This window comes from Molossus molossus, unplaced genomic scaffold, assembly GCF_014108415.1.
Source record: "Molossus molossus isolate mMolMol1 unplaced genomic scaffold, mMolMol1.p scaffold_m16_p_1, whole genome shotgun sequence".
In the NCBI taxonomy this organism is placed as follows: domain Eukaryota; kingdom Metazoa; phylum Chordata; class Mammalia; order Chiroptera; family Molossidae; genus Molossus; species Molossus molossus.
In genome coordinates this window covers 67,618,825-67,637,147 of record NW_023425344.1, presented here as the reverse complement: position 1 = coordinate 67,637,147, position 18,323 = coordinate 67,618,825, and the positions used below count along the sequence as shown (strand labels likewise).

Here is an 18,323-nt window from a genome sequence, read left to right as displayed (position 1 = left end):
TTCAAATTCTGGTTCTGACACTCACCAGCTATCTGAACCCAGGAAAGCTATTAAATGCTCCAAGTCTCTTTTTCCTCAGACGGAGAAAAATAAGTCATTACCTCTTAAGGTTGCTATTAGGATAAAGGGAGGTAACAGATACAGAGTGATGAGTACGATGCCTGGCACAGGGTAAGCAAACAGTAAATGCTGTATCATTATCGGTGGTCACTGCTATTATTATTATTTCTAAAATAATATTTGAGACAGTTGACATTGTTCTCATTCCACGGGAGTAGATAATTAACTAAGGATAGGAATGTAAGATAAAAAGGCATCATTAGGAGCCAAGTAGAGTGAGGCAAGTGTATATAAACTAAAATTAGAGATGGGGTTAGAGTCAGTGTAGAGAAGGTAGTAAAATAGCAGTATCTTTATTATCATTTTCTTATGGGTAACAGGCTTATATAAGAGAAAAAACATTTCTTTAGACCAGGGGTGGGGAACATCCAGCCTGTAGGCTGGTTAAGGCCTGAGAAATCAATACCAGCTAATATCATACGCCTCATCAAATCAGCCTGATCAAATATAGCAGGCTAATTTTTTGTTTTGTTTTTATCCTCACCCGAGGATATTTTTCCATTTTTTGTACAGATAGAGTGGGAGGGAGAGAGAGGAAGGGAGAGAGAGAGAGAAACATTGACGTGAAGGGACACATCGAGTGGCTGCCACCCGCACAACCAACCAGGGCCGGGGACAAACTGCAACCGAAGTACGTGCCCTTAGCGGGAACCGAACCCGGGTCTCTCCGGACCGCAGGCCGACGCTCTAACTGCTGAGCCAAACTGGCCAGGGCTAGCAGGCTAATTTTTAAGTTGATAATTTTGTTTGGCCTGCAAATGATGATATAAATATCCAAATGGCCCTTGGCAGAAAAAAAGGTTCCCTATCCCTGGAGATGGTATGAAATTTGGGTTATAACCCTTGCTTTGTCGTTAGCACTCATGATCCACCACAAATAAGATCTATCTTTTTAGTAGATATATATTTGTCCTGGACGGTTGGTCTCAGCAGTTAGAGCATCAGCCTTCAGACCAATGAGTCACGGGTTCGATTCCGGTCAAGGGCATGTACCTTGGTTGCGGTTTGTTCCTGGCCCTGGTCGGGTTGTGTGGGAGGCAACTAGTCGATGTGGCTCTATCACATCAATGTTTCTCTCTGTCTCTCTCTCCCTTCCTCTCACTCTATCTGATAATAAACAGAAAAATATCCTCAGGTGAGGAATTAAAAAAAAACAAAAGGTATACATTTATAGATCCATCTATTACTATAATACTTACAGAGGAATTTCCTCTTTTCATCCAAAGTAAATTTGTGGAAAGCTTCCCAAAACATCAGAATAGTAGGATGTGATTTATAGTATCCTTGCCCATATACTGAATTCTAGAGAAAAAGAGAGGGAGAAAAACGGGTCTTAGGGGGATCATATAGACGTTATTCAGAAGAGTTGGGAACACTTAGTTATCACCTACCTTTTCAAATTGTTTCCAGTCATAATCAGTATTTCCAACTATTGCTGTCATTAGTTCTTTAGGATGGAAAAGTCTAAGTATCTCCTTGTCACAGACTTGATAAAATCCTCTCTGAAATTCCTCATAAACAGTCTTTACAGAAGTATTGAAAATGTAATCAACACACTTAGAAACATAGTCTTTCCTTGAAGGAAAAAAACAAAAAAGGCCAATAACATATTTTATCAGTGACTAAAATATTCTTGACTTTTACCTTTTCACCATTTCTATTAAGAAAGAAAAGTAAATTACTGCTGCATAGCACACAACCCAGTACTACCCTGGGATATAAAAACATCTACTCAGTTAGAATAGAGAATATAATGGAGAGTATAACAGAAGAATTAAGACTTTTTTTAAATAAAGAAATTGATAATTATTAGTATTAGTTAATGTACATATGTGAAAAGCATGTTAACTGAATAATTTAGTAATAATATTATGTCTTTATCAAGTCAACAAATATTCAGTACAATCAAATAATAATGAATGACTGAAGAGCAGATATAAGATATAATCTGTTTGGAATATTAAGCATGAATAACATGGGACATAAATTTTAAGAAAAATATTTCATTTATATATATATGTGTATATATATATATATACACACACACACACACACACACACACACACACACACATATTTTTTTTTGTACGTGCGCCTAGCGGGAACTGAACCCAGGACTCTCTGGTCCGCAGGCCAACGCTCCAAACCGGCCAGGGCTCATTTATATTTTTTAAAACATCGTTTAGTTCCTGAGTCTTATAATAAACAGCATTTTTTTGGAATTGTGAATTCTCTACATCTTTTAAGAATAATACAGAAAATGAGATTATAACATTATTTCTTCTCTTCTATCAGCCTTACTTAGATGTTAGAGTCTATTTAATATTATTAAAAAAAAGAGCCCTGGCCAGTTTGGCTCAGCGATTAGAGCGTCAGCCTGTGGTCCAGAGAGACCCGGGTTCAGTTCCCACTAAGGGCACGAACCTCGGTTGCGGTTTGTCCCTGGCCCTGGTTGGTTGTGCAGGTGGCAACCACTCAATGTGTCCCTTTCACATTGATGTTTCTCTCTCTCTCTCTCCCTCCCACTCTATCTGAACAAAAAATGAAAAATGTCCTCGGGTGAGGATAAAAAAAGAAAGAAATATGCAGGAGTAATCTAGCAATAGAGAAATAACTATCCTGTATGTTAATGTCAAAATTTTAATTTTTTTTCTTTTTTGTTTTTGTTTTTTAATTTTTTTTTTTATCCTCACCCGAGGACATTTTTGCATTTATCTTCAGATAGAGCAAGAGGGAGAGACAAAGGAAGAGAGAAAAACATCAATGTGAGAGAGACACATTGACTGGTTGCCACCCACACAACCCCAACCAGGGCCGGGGACAAACTGAAACCAAGGTACATCCCCTTAGTGGGAACTGAACTCGGGACTCTGGTCCGGAGGCCAACACTCTAACCGCTGAGCCAAACTGACGAGGGCTTAAAATTTTAATTTTAATTGATAAAGTTTTCAATAATAAAATTATAACAGTGAGCATATTTAATATAAAATTCCAGAATTATTTTTGTATCCCCAAAGTTCATTCTGCTTGACTTCAACCAAATATTACTTTTCTTTAAATGATCTTTATTGTTGAGAGTATTACAGATATACTCTTTATTTACCCCACTGACCCCCTTCACCCTGCTTCTGCCCTCCACACAGAACTTCACCACACTATTGTCTGTGTCCATTGGTTATACATATATGCATATAATTCTTTGGTTAATCTCTTCCTGCCCCCTATACCCTTTCCATTCAAAGCTGCAGTCACAATGATATTTTAAAACCACTAAAATATGTCATTCTGCTCAAAATCTTTCAAAGGTTTCTCAAAGGCTGAGTGCAACCGCCACAGCAGAATCAGAAAGTCCTCCATGATCTGACTGTTGCCCTGTTCTACAGCCTTTTCCCACCTCTGTTTGAATCTCTGGCCTCACAATTTGTCTTGTAGTTGGACTACAGCATGCAGTGCTTCCTCCTCTTTACATGGCAACTTCTGTCACTCATCAGAGTTCAATATGAACATGATTTTCTTAGGGTTGGTCCTCTGTATGTCTTTCCCCCCACACTTTAACACATATGACTATGTGAAAATTATTTATGCAAAGTCTGTCTTCACTACATGAAGAATTTCCTGATGGCAGGGTTGCCACCCTTTGAGCATCCTTCCTGGACTATTCTATCTATGACAACCCCTCTCTGCACTCCCCTGTAACCAGTGGTGTCTGGTAAATGTTGAACAACCAGACAATATTGTATACTGTCCAAAGCAACTTTTTCCATTTGGAGAAATTTAAGAGACCAGGCTCTGTTTTCTAAAATGATAGAGAAAAAGGGAATGCTCATTGGCAGCCTTTGCCAATTTCTGTAAATATTCCCACCATGGCTGATTTCAAGCTACAAAAACTAATAATAAACTCTCAACATTTCTGAAAATTTAACAATCAGCCCTCACAAGCTGGTACTAGCTGACTCCAGCATACCTGCACCTGTAACTCTCTAGTCTATTAATTGGATTTCGTTTCGTCAGAGTCCTCATCCTTATTCAACATTCTATTACCTAATTGCTTATTCATGTATTGTCTTTCTGTCCTACTGGAATTTAAGCTCCAGATTTTGTCTGTCCTTTTCCTTGCTATATTTCCAGCACTGAGAATAGGGTCTGGCACAGAGTAGGGGCTCAAAAATAATTAAATGAATAACTAGTGAAAAGTGCTACAAAGGAAATACTTAATTCTGACTCCTTTCTCCCTTCTCTTACCCTGTAACCATTTCCTCTTTCTAAAAGATGAACTAAAATGTTCATCTGAGAAGTAAGATACATTTATAAGGTAAAGTGATATAAATGTCTTATGTGTATTCAAAGCATATAACCTAAGTCTTAGAACTTACTTGTTGGTTTGGTCCACAAGTATATCGATCCCATTTGGAATTAAATCAACATCATTTTGATCCCAACATAGCTGTAACCAAAATATACTCAGGTCACAAATATGAAAGAAAGTCAGGATAATCAACCATAATACCATTATTGCCAATATATTCTTCCCTATAAAACTGAAAATAACTGGGAGCTAAATAATTATTTACGTAGTTCACACATACAAAAATTTAAAACTTACCCTAGTATATGTGGTAAATTGCTTTTAAGCATACATTGATCCATTTAGTTGTTCACATCGACTGAATAATTGCTTGTATTGTCACTTAATTTAAGAGTATACTGCCCTGGCTGGTTTTGCTCAGTGGTTAGAGCATCGGCCTGCAGATCAGAGAATCCCAGGTTCAGTTTCCACTAAGGGCACGTACTTTGGTTGCAGTCTGTCCCCGACCCCGGTTGGGGTCATGTGGGTGGCAACCAGTTGATGTGTCTCTCTCACATCAATGTTTCTCTCTCACTTTTCTTCCCTCTCTCTCTTCTACTCTATCTGAAGATAAATGCAAAAATGTCCTCGGGTGAGGATTATAAAAACAAACAAACAAAAAAAGAGTAAAAAGACATAAGGTATAAAATGAGGAGCAGGGAGTGGGAAAGTCTTACAGTACAAACCCATTCAAAAAAGCAATGCCACCCTGGCCGGTTTGGCTCAGCGACTGGAGCGTGGGCCTGTGGACCAGAGAATCCTGGGTCCAGTTCCCACTAGAGGCATATACCAAAAAAAAAAAAAAAAAAAGAAAAGAAAAGAAATCCCATCTTTGAGATATAATACAATATATATTTTTTTAATATTACAGCTGCCCAGCCAGTGTGGCTCAGTCTTCCCAAGGACTGAGAGATCCCTGTTTGATTCCCTGTCAGGCCACATGCCCGGGTTGCGAGCTCCATCCGCAGTTGGGAGCGTGCAGGAGACAGCCCATTGATGTTTCTCTCTCATATCGATGTTCCTATCTCCCTCTCCATTCCTCTCTGTAGAAATCAATAAAAATATATTTTTAAAAACCTTAAAGCTAAGTTATAATCTGATATTCATTAGTACTGTGGACCCTTAGAAAGAAAATATCTACTAAGAAGGTCTCCACGTGGCTAAATTTTAAAAATCATCCTAGCAGCTGATTCTACAGAGGGGCCTGTCATGCAACTGCACTTAAGGGAGAAGCCTGCACTGCACTACCTGCCTCTGCACTGAACTGCCTGCCTGCACTGTGTTTCTGCAGTCTGAGCCAACCCTTATAAAGGAGTGCCTGGAATCCTATCTCAACCAACTGAACTGAGGCTACCCCATGCAATCGGAGGTGCACAACTATATCCCCATCAACATCTTCACTGACCAATCAGGACAGTGCCATTTGGACTATATGATTTCTGTCTATATAAGCCAGCTGCCCTCTGGCTTGAGGAGTGTATTTTTCCTTTCCACCTAAGACTGAAGACTGCGTTTCCCTGGCTGAGCTGAAACACAGAAGAGGTCTCACAGGAGGAGAGCAGAGCACACCAGCATAGACCAGAGCAGACCAGAGTATAGTGGAGCAGACCAGAATACAGCAGACCAGACCAGTCCACACAAAGCAGACCAGGGAAGAGCAGAGCTGTCTAGCCAGAGAGAGGTCTGTCCCCAGCACTGCCCCACAGCCATACTGTTTTCACAGCTGTGCTATATCACAAGTGAGCTGTTTTGACTGAATCAAGTTTCCTTCACTGCACTCCAATTTGGGAATTCCTGTTGGCATTGAATTGTTGCCAATGACCACGGGTTGACAGTACTCACAGAAAAATATATGTGAAGTGCTTCTCCAGTGTCCTCAGCCTCATAATTTAGAACTTCTTGTAAACTCCTAATGAAAATGTTGGTTTAAAAAATATATTTATTGATCTTATAGCATTTCAAAAGTAATAAATGTTCAATGGGAATATTTTGGACACTACAGAAATGTATAAAATGCCATGTCAATTTCTTCTCCTCCACCTTCCCATTCCCCCTTCCTAGTGTTAACCTCTATTTGCAGTTTTGATTGGTTGGGCCACTGCTAACACAGACACTGTGTGTCTTGGTGGAAAGTACAAACAGGAGCCCACTCCTCTAGACCATGATTATCAGCCAGGGGTGATTTTGCCCCCACAAGGGACATTTGGAAATATTTGGAGACATTTTTCCTTGTCATAATATTCTCATTAGGAATATTGTATACAGTCCAAAGCAACTGTTTCCATCTGCATAAATTCAAGCGAACAGGCTCTGTTTATTGTACTGCTTTATAATCAGAGGAACATTTGGCCTTCCTCCATTTTGAAGGTTTACTTGACGATAAGTCATGCTAAAATTCAAATCCATCTAAAGGGCATACCTTTACTGAAATTGAAGACCTTGTGTGTGTCTATAACATCATTTATGTGTGAACAACTAAGACTTACAAGACAGAGTCCTGGAAAACCCTTCACTTACTTCCCCAGCCCAGGACTGAGTTCTTTTAAATCTTCCAGTGATGGCTTTTGGTCCAGAAGTTTCTTAAACAGAGCCAGTGGGAAAGGAATATTGGCAACATTGAAATGGTACAGGGAGAGTCCACACAATATCCCAAAGAGAAAATAACTCTTCTTCGCAAATTTAGGCTGGAAAAGAAAAAGAAGGGAAGAATAAAACCTAAAGTATTATAAATAATCAGTAATTCACTGGGACAATTAGATAAGCAAAAAAAATATTTTTAGTTGTCTTTTCTAAAAATCACAAATTAGAAACAAAACGGCCTTCAGGAAAATAAAAATTTGAGGTTCTTACTTGGGCTATAATGCAATTCAGAATTCTTCCATAAGTTAAGATACAAATTAAGAGTTCACAATATTAAGTAAATGCATTTATTTTTTGTTTAGTAATAGCATGTCTGGAATATTAAAAAATATGCTCACTTAGCCTTATAAACCGAGGTTTCCAATATTTAATTTTAGTCTGTGCTAAACAACCCTGTGGAAGGAAGGTATACTTGACACTTTCAGCAGGCTTCAGGCATGTCGGATGTGTGTCAGATGTGTGGTGTCCCTTCAGCAATATAACTCTCAACTTAGGTGTCCTTACAGGAACGAGTATATGGGTCAGGGAATGTGACTGATGCTCTTGACTGTGAAGGTGGGTGGAAGGAAGAAGGAAAGGGTCCTGATGATATTGGCTTCACTCTCCTCTCTGCACTGGCCTCATCTGGCCAGGCCATCACTACAGCCCAGCCAGGAGATCAGTAGCCTGCTAATATTTTTAAGATTTCTATTCCAGGGCCAGCCTTGCTCTTAGTAGGTGCATGACTCTGGGCCACTTCCTTAATAGTCTGTGCCTCCATCTACTTGCCCTATTTTCTTCTTAGAGTAATGGTGAGGATAAATGTTAAAATACCTCTGAAGTTGAAAATGAGTTAAAAATACAATACAAGTACTCTCTGAAGGTGGCCTCCTCTAACCTATTCAGTCTTATTTCCCATATATGTAATGTGTCCCCTGGTTCTAGTTGACTTAGTCTCTTCACTGAGCCATACACGAAGCTGACTCTTGTCTGTTTCTTTCCAGCAGTATAGCACAATGCTAATGAGTAAGGGCTTTGTCCAGTCCTGAATTCACATCCTAGCTTAGTCACTTGCTAGTTCAATGTTGTTAGTATATTTAACCTCTCTGAGCCTCAGTTTATTTATCTGGAAAAAGGGACAAATCACCTATCAGATAGAGTTGAGGTAAGGTTATTTTTCCTCCTCTGCATCCCTCACTTGCATCTCTTTGATCTATTTTGTCCCTGGCCTTCAACATCAACCTCTGGTCTCCACTTTTCCATTACACTTTCTCCAATCACTTCGGTCCCCCTTGATTACTTTCTCTCTAATAAAGAATTCCTTAAATTTGGATAGTGCCCTAAAGTTTTCATGCCGCTTTCACACTTGGATACATGCCTTGTCTTGTTTTATTCTCACAACTGTCCTGTAAAGCAGGCAGAGCCCAGTATGGCAGCCATTTTATAGGTGAGGAAACCGACAACTCAGAGAAGCTAAGTGACCCACCCACCATCACTAGAGATTACAGCTCTGGGCTTCCAGTTCTACATCAGTGCTTCCTTCCCCACCCTGCAGTGCTCCACAACTACTCCGCAGAAAGTCTACAATCCATAATTTAGAAACAACTGTTAAAGTTCCTGGGGTTTCGTCTTATCACTCCGTCTACATATACAAAAAGAGGAAAGGGACGGTGTCGTATACTAATTTGAATCTTGCACAATATTTCATACAATGTAGAACCTCACGAAACAGTCAATAAATGTTTGTTGAATGACCCATTAAAATCCCATCTCTTGTACACCTTGGCCATTCCTATCTTTCAGAGGTTCATTTTTTCTCAAAAAGTCTTTCAGTACTTTTACACATCCATTCATCTTTCCTCTCCTGGGTTCCAAAATTCTACTGTGGGAAGAATATTTGACCGGATTGGCTACCAAGGAGATCAAGGAAGAAATAAAAACCTTCCTGGAAACCAATGAAAATGAACATACAACAACACAAACTCTATATGACACAGCAAAAGTGATCCTGAGAGGGAAGTTCATAGCACTACAGGCCTACCTCAAGAAACAAGAAAAATTTCTAATAAGATATCTAACCCTAAAACTTAAAAAACTAGAAAGTAAACAACAACAAAAACCCAGAGCAAGTAGAAAAAAAAAATAGTAAAGATAGGAGCAGAAATAAACAACACAGAGACTTAAAAAAAACAATTCAAAATATCAATGAAACAAAGAGCTGGTTCTTTGAAAAGATAAACAAGACTGATGGACCCTTAGCCAGACTCACTGAGAAACAAAGAGAGAGGACCCAAATAACAAAATCAGAAACGAAAACGAAAGAGAAGTAACAACTGACACCACAGAAATACAAAGGATCATTAAAAAATACTATGACCAGCCCTGGCAGGTTTGGCTCAGAGGTTAGAGCGCCAGCCTGTGGTCCAGAGAAACGTGGGTTCAGTTCCCGCTAGGGGGCACGTACATTGGTTGCAGTTTATCCCTAGCCCTGGTTAGGTCGTGCGGGTGGCAACCACTTGATGTGTCCCTTTCACGTCGATGTTTCTCTCTCTCTCTCCCCCTCCTACTCTATCTGAACAAAAAATGGAAAAATGTCCTTGGATGAGGATAAAAAAAAAAATACTATGAACAATCTAGGGGAAATAGACAAATTTCTAGAATCACATAGTTTCCCAAAACTGAACTGGGAAGAGACAGAAAACTTGAACAGACCAATAACAACTAATGAAATTGAGGATGTAATCAAGAAACTCCAGCAAACAAAAGCCCAGGCCCGGATGGCTTCATGGGGGACTTTTAACAAACATTCAAAGAAGAACTAACACCTTTTCTCCTTAATCTATTCCAAAAAATTCAAGAAGAAGGAAGACTTCCAAACTCGTTTTATGAGGCCAGCATAATTCTGATTCCAAAATCAGATGAAGGCACTAGAAAGAAAGAAAACTACAAGCCAATATCCCTGAAGAACATAGATGCCAAAATCCTTAACAAAATACTAGCAAATTGAATCCAGCAACACATTATAAAAAATTATTCACCATGACCACCTGGGATTTATCTCAGGGATACAAGGCTAGTACAATACTCACAAATCAATATATGTGATACGCCACATAAACAAAATGAAAGATAAAAACCTTATGATCATGTCAACAGATGCTGAAAAAGCATTTGACAAAATCCAGCACCCACCTCTGAAAAAACGCTTAGCAATGTGGGAATAGAGAGATCATATCTCAACATAATACAGGCTATATATGAAAAACCTACAGCTAGATCATACTCAATGGACAAAAACTAAAAGCATTTCCCTTAAGAACAGGAACAAGACAGGGATGTCTACTTGCGAAACTCTTATTTGATACAGTACTTGAAGTCTTAGCCATAGCAATTAGATAAGATGAAGAAATAAAAGGGATCCAAGTTGCAAAGGAGGAAGTCAAATTGTCATAATTGGCAGATGACATAATATTCTACATAGAAAACCCTAAAGACTCCATCAAAAGTCCACTAGATTTAATAAACGAATTTGGCAAAGTAGCAGGATACAAAATTAACATCCAAAAATCATCAAAATTCTTATATATCAATGACTCTCAGAAAGAGGAACTAACTAGAAATCCCATTTATCATTGCAACAATAGTTGAGATACATAGAAATAAACTTTACCAAAGAAGTAAAGAAGCCCTGGTCAGTTTGGCTCAGTAGTTAACAGTGTCAGCCCGCGGACCAAAGAGTCCCGGGTTTGGTTCCCACTACGGGCATGTACCTTGGTTGCAGTTTGTCCCCGGCCCTGGTAGGGGTTGTTTGGGTAACAACCACTCGATGTGTCTCTCTCATATCGATGTTTCTCTCTCTTTCTCTCTCTCTTCCTTCCTCTCTCCCTCCTGCTTTATCTGAAGATACATGCAAAAATGTCCTCAGGTGAGGAAATAAATAAATAAATAAATAAATAGTAAAGGACATATTTGCAGAAAACTACAGGACATTAAAAAGGAAATAGAGGAAGATATAAAATAGTGGAAGCATATACCTTGTTCATGGATTAGAAGAATTAACATCATTAAACTGTCCATTCTACCCAAAGCAATCTATAGAGTCAATGCAATCCCCATTAAAATACCAACAACATATTTCACACAACTAGAACAAATTCTCCAAAAGTTTATATAGAACTGAAAAAGACCACGAATAGACACAGCAATCCTGAAAAAGAAGAACAAAGTAAGAGGGATCACAATACCAGATATCAGGTTATACTACAAAGTGACTGTAATCAAACAGCCTGGCAGTGGCACAATAATAGGCATATAGATCAATGGAACAGAACAGAGAACCCAGAAACTGACCCAAGACATTATACTCAATTAATATTTGACAAAGGTGGCAAGAGCATACAATGGACTAAAGACAGCCTCTTTAATAAATGGTGCTGGGAAAATTGGACAGCTACATGCAAAAAAATGAAACTAGACAACCAACTTACACCATACACAAGAATAAACTCAAAATGGATAAGAGACCTAAATGTGACTCGTGAATCCATAAAAATCCTATAAAAATATGTAGGCAGCAACATTTCAGACATCACACGCAGGGGATTTTTCACTGACACAATGCCTGAGGCAAGATAAACAAAGGAAAAATTAATATATGGGACTATATCAAACTAAAAAGCTTCTGCATAGCAAAGGAAACAAGCATGAAAATATAAAGGGAACCCACCATATGGGAGAGCATAATTGCCAACGATACATCAGATAAGGGGTTCATTTTCAAAATACATACTATGCTCATACAACTCAACAAAAAGAAGACAAAGAACCCGATTAAAAAAATGGGTAAAGGCCCTAAATAGGCACCTCTCCAAACAGGACATACAAATGGCCAAGAGAATATGGAAAAAATGCTCAGTGTCACTAATCATCAGAGAGATGCAAATTAAAACAACTATGAGGTATATCACCTCACACCTGCTAGAAAGGCTACTATCAACAAATCATCAAACAACAAGTGCTGGCGAAGGTATGGAGAAAAGGGCACTCTAGTACACTGCTGGTGGGAATGCAGACTGGTGCAGCCACTATGGAAAACAATATGGTGTTTCCTCAAAAGATTAAGAAATGAACTGCCATTTGACCCAGTGATCCCACTTCTAGGAATATATCCTAAAAAGCCTGAAACACCAATCAGAAAGAATATATGTGCCCCAATGTTCATAGCAGCACTATTTACAATTGCTAAGATCTGGAAACAGCCCAAGTGTCCATCAGTAGAGGAGTGGATAAAAAGCTGTGGTACATACACACAATGGAGTACTATGCAACTGGAAGAAAGAAACATCTCTTATCCTTTGACATGACATGTAGGGACCTGGAGAGTATTATGCTAAGCACAATAAACCAAAATAAGCTGATGAATAAAAATAGACCCAGAGACATAGAAGTAGGAATCAGATTCACAAACCTCAGAGGAGGGGAGCCACAAAGGGAAGAGAGATAAACCAGACTTATATGCATATATGCATAACAATTGAACACAGACAATAATTCTGTGACTGTGGGATCTGAAGGACGGTATAAATGGGGGAAAAAGAAACATCTGTAACAAAAACAATTAAAAATAATTTTAAAAAATTACATGGGCCTTAAATTCTGCTTTTCACACAATTCGCAGGTGGTGCTTGAGCTGCTGTTTTATGGACCATATTTTAAGTAGCAAGGCTCTCTCTGAACTAAATTTAGATTATTTCTTTAAAATAGTATTATTTTAAAAAGTTGGTTTGAGAGAAGAAGGGAGAGAGAGAGAAACAATGATGTGTGAGAGATAACATCAATGGCATAGAATGCTTCTCATATGTGTCATAACTGCGCCCCGAATGGGATATCAAACCCACAAACTAGGTAAGATTCCCTGACCAGGAATTAAATACTTGACCTTCCGGTCCATAGGATGAAGCTCCAATGAACCAAACCATACCAACCAGGACCTAATTTTATATTATTAAGTGTGGTTGTCCTGTTCTAGTATATGGCATACTTTTCCTGTTCTGAAAACCCGCAAGAAAATGAGGACTAGACTTACGCTGACAGGAAACCACATGCAGGAGCCCTCTTCAGGATACACGAACATTCCATATTCTGCTTTGGTCATCTCTTCAAACATACAGTGGAAGAACTCAGACTTTACTCCTGTACCCGCAGAACGAATTTCTTCAGTAAATTCAATCTGAGGAAAGAGAACACTCCCATGATTTAAAATACAGTGGTTTGACCTTTGTGGAAAAGTTTTAAACTGCCCGCAGTCACCAGACTTCCCAGAATCCACACCACTTCCCTCACAGCAATCTGTCCTCCCTCCATTTGCTACTGAGCAGAGGCTGCCATGAACCTATTCATTATCAGATTATTTATATCGAGTGAATGGGACCTTTACACTGCCACATGAACCAAGTGAAGGGAATTCTAGCAAGACTTAGCATTCACCAGTTATGTTGACCAGCGTCTTAAACCAAATTTTGATGTGCTTCAATCTCCTGGGACACTAAATCACCCGATTCTTCTATCTTGTTGTCTGTCTTCATTGCATCATTCAGACTTTACAACTCTGGCTGCAGTCAACAACTATTTGCTTTCTCCTGCCTCTCCCTTCATTAGGACTTCTGATAAACAGCTCTCCAGGTCAGCCTGGCAAGGCATGTTTGTGGGGGCCATCAGACCTGCCTGCCCACCTCCCTTGTGTGGAAAATCGATCTGAACTAGTCCCTCTTTTCTAAAGTCCACCTTGGGCTTGGTACCTAGTACACTCCTAGTTTTCCTTTCTACCTACTCCTTCTCTACTTCCTTTCCTGGACCATTTCTTTTTATCTTTTTAATATAAGCATCACTAAGCTTGACTCAGAGTTCTCTTTTTGCCTGGAAGATCTTATCTCTTGCCACTTTGACCAACCAGTTCCTTGGTCACAGACTGTCATCCCCAAGGGCCTGCCTCACATTCCATCTGGATATCCAAATAATAAATTAAGCTTACTTCTGATTTTCCTCTTTCTTCTCATTTACACTAGTAGGACTGCCTTCCCTGGGGACAGGACACACTCTTAACAGTTTTTTACAACCTTGTTCATAGTCAGTCTCATTTTGATTATATCTCTCTTGAAGTATATCTTCTTACCTCTTTGTCATCTCCTGCAGGCAAAATCATTTTCAACATTTAAAGGAAAGTAGGTAGAGAGGGAGACAAATGAGTAGAGAGTCTGGCTTATAAAATAGTTTGTTTCCCATTGGAATTCTATGCTGGGAAATATCCCTCTGCTCTGTGAGTCTCACCCTCTGGGTTCCGGTTTCTTCTCTGAGAACCCAACTCTTCCCCTCCTTCTAAACAGACTCTAGCTCTAATCTACACAGACAGTCATTATTTTATTATTTTTTAGCCTCAGCAGGGACAATAATCTGAGGTACCACACAATAAAATTCCCACAGATGCCAACTAAGGATGAAGTGAAGGATGTTTAATTGGAACCAATACAATGCTGAAAGGTCTACAGCTAAAATTATAGCCCTAATGTAGGAAAAGAACTGTTCCACCTCTGCTTGTTGATTGTATTAACAGCCCCAATTCACCTCTATTCTTCACCCTTCCTTGACCATTGTCTGTTGCGTGTGACTTTGCAGTGCCTCCCATTAAAGAGGCTGAGTATATTCACCAGTCCTTGATGTAGGTTCACCCATGTGACTTGCTTTGACTAAAGCAATGTTTGTTGTGTGACTGGGCTTGTTATGTTCTACCTCTGGCACTGCTGTCAGAAGAACATGGTTGCTGGTCCCAGGAAGATGACAAATATAGGAAGCAGAGCCAAACTGCCACATATAGGCCTAGCCCAAATCAGCAAATCCCTAGTCAACCCCCAAACATGTTAACACATGCATATAAAATCTGTGGTGCCACCCAGATAAGTCCAATCTAGATCAGCAGATCATCAACTGAACTGCAGATAAAATAAATTACTGTTATTTTAAGTCATTAACCTTTTGGATGGTTCATTATAGCCAGAGGTTACTACTAGTTAACTCATAATCCCAATGTTCAAGTAAACATCCCACAGCTTTTCTCTGTGGGATAAGTGAGGACTTCTTGAAATCGTAAGACGGATAAACTAGTTGTAAATGCAGGCTTTTCCTTTGCAAAATTACATAAATGTTTCCCTCCCACTTTAGTAAAAATGTCCAATGAGACTTTTTTATGTACCACTAATGCTTTCCGAAGGTCAGTGACTTCAGCTTGGCTTAATTGACACAGAGCATCTTCAACCAGGTGACTTCGTCTGACTTGAAGTAAAAAAACAGGCGATGAAGAGAATTCATTATTTCTTGATACTGTCATTTGCCAGATGCTATCAATCTCCAAAACATAGAAAAAGACATATTTTAGGAATCCTCATAGGAATATTAGGAAGTATTTAATATTTCAAATAAATCTATTTTGTCCAGAATACAATTATGCCTACCATTGCTATATATACTCATATTTTCATTACTGAAGGAAAAGAGCATCATAAGTACCCTATGGAAGACAAAAAGGTGGCAGAATCTGTGAAGCTATGGTACCTAGGAATTGTGCGCAGGGGGTAAATGATGATGGATATACAGCTAAGTAATTAAAAGCTATCTCAGATCACTTATCATAGTAAACATAATCCTTAAAAGCAATAGCAGTGTTCACCATGCTAAGACATTCTCCCACCAGACCTAGAAGCAGAATGTGTTAGCACAATAATCTCCAAGAATACAAGGGCAGTGTAACAGCTCAGTGATAACATTACATGTAGAAAACAGAGAAGTGGAAAGACTCACTCAGAGAAGATTCCCTCTTCTCCTTCAAATAACTACCATCCACCTACTGAATGTGCATAGAAACTCTCTAAAAATATGCCACTGTTCGCCTCATTTTGTACTTAGTATTCTCTGTCACCTTACACAGTATCATTATGCTTATCTGAATTCTCAACATGTCCTCACCACTTTAGTCCCCTGATCTTGTTTCTGCTGAATTTCCTTACATTAGAAATCTAGTGTTGGAATTACTATCCTTGCTTTGACCTCTAGGGATTCTGCTGTATCCCAAGGATAACAAAGGAGTATTTAGGACTCATAAACCAATGCCACCATAGTGACAGCAAGACAAGTAAATAACAACTATCCTTTTGCTGGTTTCCAGGTTGACTGTGGTTGTCCAAATCAGCAATCTACAAGCATCTCAGAGAGTGTGTTCATGGGGCTCTGGGCTTGGTTCAGCCCTGTCCCGGATGTCAGCTACCACTATATACTGAGAAATATATGTGATTCCACTAGTTTGTTCTGGCTTTTCCCTAAGATGTTTGTTGTAAAGAAGCTCCAGATTTGTAGGGAGATGGAACTAGTGCCATTTCTAGTCCTTCCAGGAATCTGCAGGTCTGGGACACTTCAGCAGTACTGGCTGCTAAGCTACATGTCCCGTGGCTCTGAGTGACAGGGAGTGGCCAGCAATACCCTGCACTGACTATAGCAGGGAGAGGTGTATGCGTCCAGTTGCAGGCCCAGCCTTCTCTCACCTAACCAAGAGTTGGACTTGAAACCTATATATCTTATTTTCCAGATTCTCTATTCCCATTCTCCATGTACTGTTTTCCCATTGCATTTCCCATCGTTACATTTGTCATTTGGATGGATCATCTAGTTTGGAGCTTACAATTTTGATGATGTCCATCATCTCTCCTCTGGAGGACAGGATTCTGGAGTCTGTTTTGTGACTTCAGCCATGACAATTACAACGAAGAATTTTCTTGTCCTCAAACATTTCCCAATCCTTCATGATATGTGACCTGCCTGGGTCCGCTACACACTCAACCTTCACTAACAGAGTAGACAAGTTTTGAGAATTTCTGTAGAAGGAAATAACCTAGAGGGAAAGATCTGCTTAGAAGAAACTTAAGGGAAAGATTTAATCTATTTTCTCCCATTACCAGGAATGTAGGAAAAGTTAAAAAAAAAAAAAAAAGAGGTGTCTGGGAAACAGAAGAGATGACCAAGTCAGTCTTTTGATAGACACTAATAACAGTCACTATAGGGAGAGTCCTTATCCATGGAATGCTCTTAGCAGGGTGTGCCTTGTGTCTCTAGGTTGCTTATGACAAATAAATGTGGCATTTATGGGTTTATCAGGCATGACTCATTGAAAAATGTCATATAAGCTCTATAATTAATAGGAATGAAAAAGAAATGTTTTATTACTAAAATGACTCGTTTTGTACATGTGATGTCCCAGACTTTTCCATGTTTCACTTAGATGGCCCATATCTTTTGAATTATTAGTAAAAGTGAAGGGTATATTTCTAATTCCTGTGCACAGAAAATAGATACAAACTTTTCTGGAGGAGTAGCCTAGAAACAAGCCTCAGCAATAAAAATATGTTTGGAAAATCTTGAGCATAACTGAGAACTAAGTCTGATGGTGATAAGAGAGACAAAATAGCATGTAAGTTTTATGTGGAAATAATATAACTACCAGAAAAGGAATGGAAGCAAGGAAATAAATGGAGAATAGAATAAATCACTGGGAATAAAAGAATATCATTTGGGGCTTATAAATCAAGCTCAAAGACTTAAAATTTTTTTTTTTAATTTACTGATTTGAGGGGGGGGGGGGGGAAGAAACAGCGATTTGCTGTTCCACTTATTTATTCATTCACTGGTTGCTCTTTGTATGTGCCCTGACAGGGGATTAAACCCTCAACCTTGGGACAGCGCTCTAACCAACTGACTTACCCCATCATGGCTCAAGTTCCAAGACTCTGTTTTTGTTGTTGTTTTTTTTTTATCTTTATTGTTGAAAGTATTATAGATGTTCCCCTTTTCCCCCCATCCAAATTTCTTAAGCAGATATGAAAATCCAAAGACTAACAACTAAGAAGATAGTATAATCACTAAAACTGGATAGAGGATAGAAATAGAGCATTTACTCAATTATTTCAGTATTGCCCACACTAGGAATACAATGGATATTATCTAAAGGTAGTGCGGATTCAAGCATCATATAAAAATGAAAAATGTTATTTAAAATTTAATTGAAATACCATTGTTAACCCATCGAATTAGAAAAGATCACAGAGCTTGGTAACACTGCATTGGTTGTAGTATAAAAGGCATTTCATATATCGCTGATGGTAACATAAATTGGTACAACCTCTATGCACAGAACATTTAC

At 38.9% G+C, this 18,323-nt stretch overlaps 1 protein-coding gene across 2 annotated transcripts in view; it reads right to left on the bottom strand.

Annotated features, from left to right (window-relative positions):
• HERC5 (HECT and RLD domain containing E3 ubiquitin protein ligase 5) overlaps positions 1-18,323 on the bottom strand; it is a 48,047-nt gene that overhangs the window by 1,520 nt on the left and 28,204 nt on the right. The window contains exons 16-22 of one of the 2 annotated variants that reach the window (XM_036246408.1): positions 15,330-15,485; positions 13,170-13,313; positions 6,983-7,149; positions 6,308-6,374; positions 4,494-4,564; positions 1,512-1,695; positions 1,320-1,422 (exon numbers count right to left, since the gene is read on the bottom strand). In XM_036246408.1, coding sequence (XP_036102301.1) covers positions 1,320-1,422; positions 1,512-1,695; positions 4,494-4,564; positions 6,308-6,374; positions 6,983-7,149; positions 13,170-13,313; positions 15,330-15,485 — 892 coding nt within the window. The remainder of the gene's footprint in view (positions 1-1,319; positions 1,423-1,511; positions 1,696-4,493; positions 4,565-6,307; positions 6,375-6,982; positions 7,150-13,169; positions 13,314-15,329; positions 15,486-18,323) is intronic. The other variant, XM_036246398.1, reaches the window with a different exon arrangement.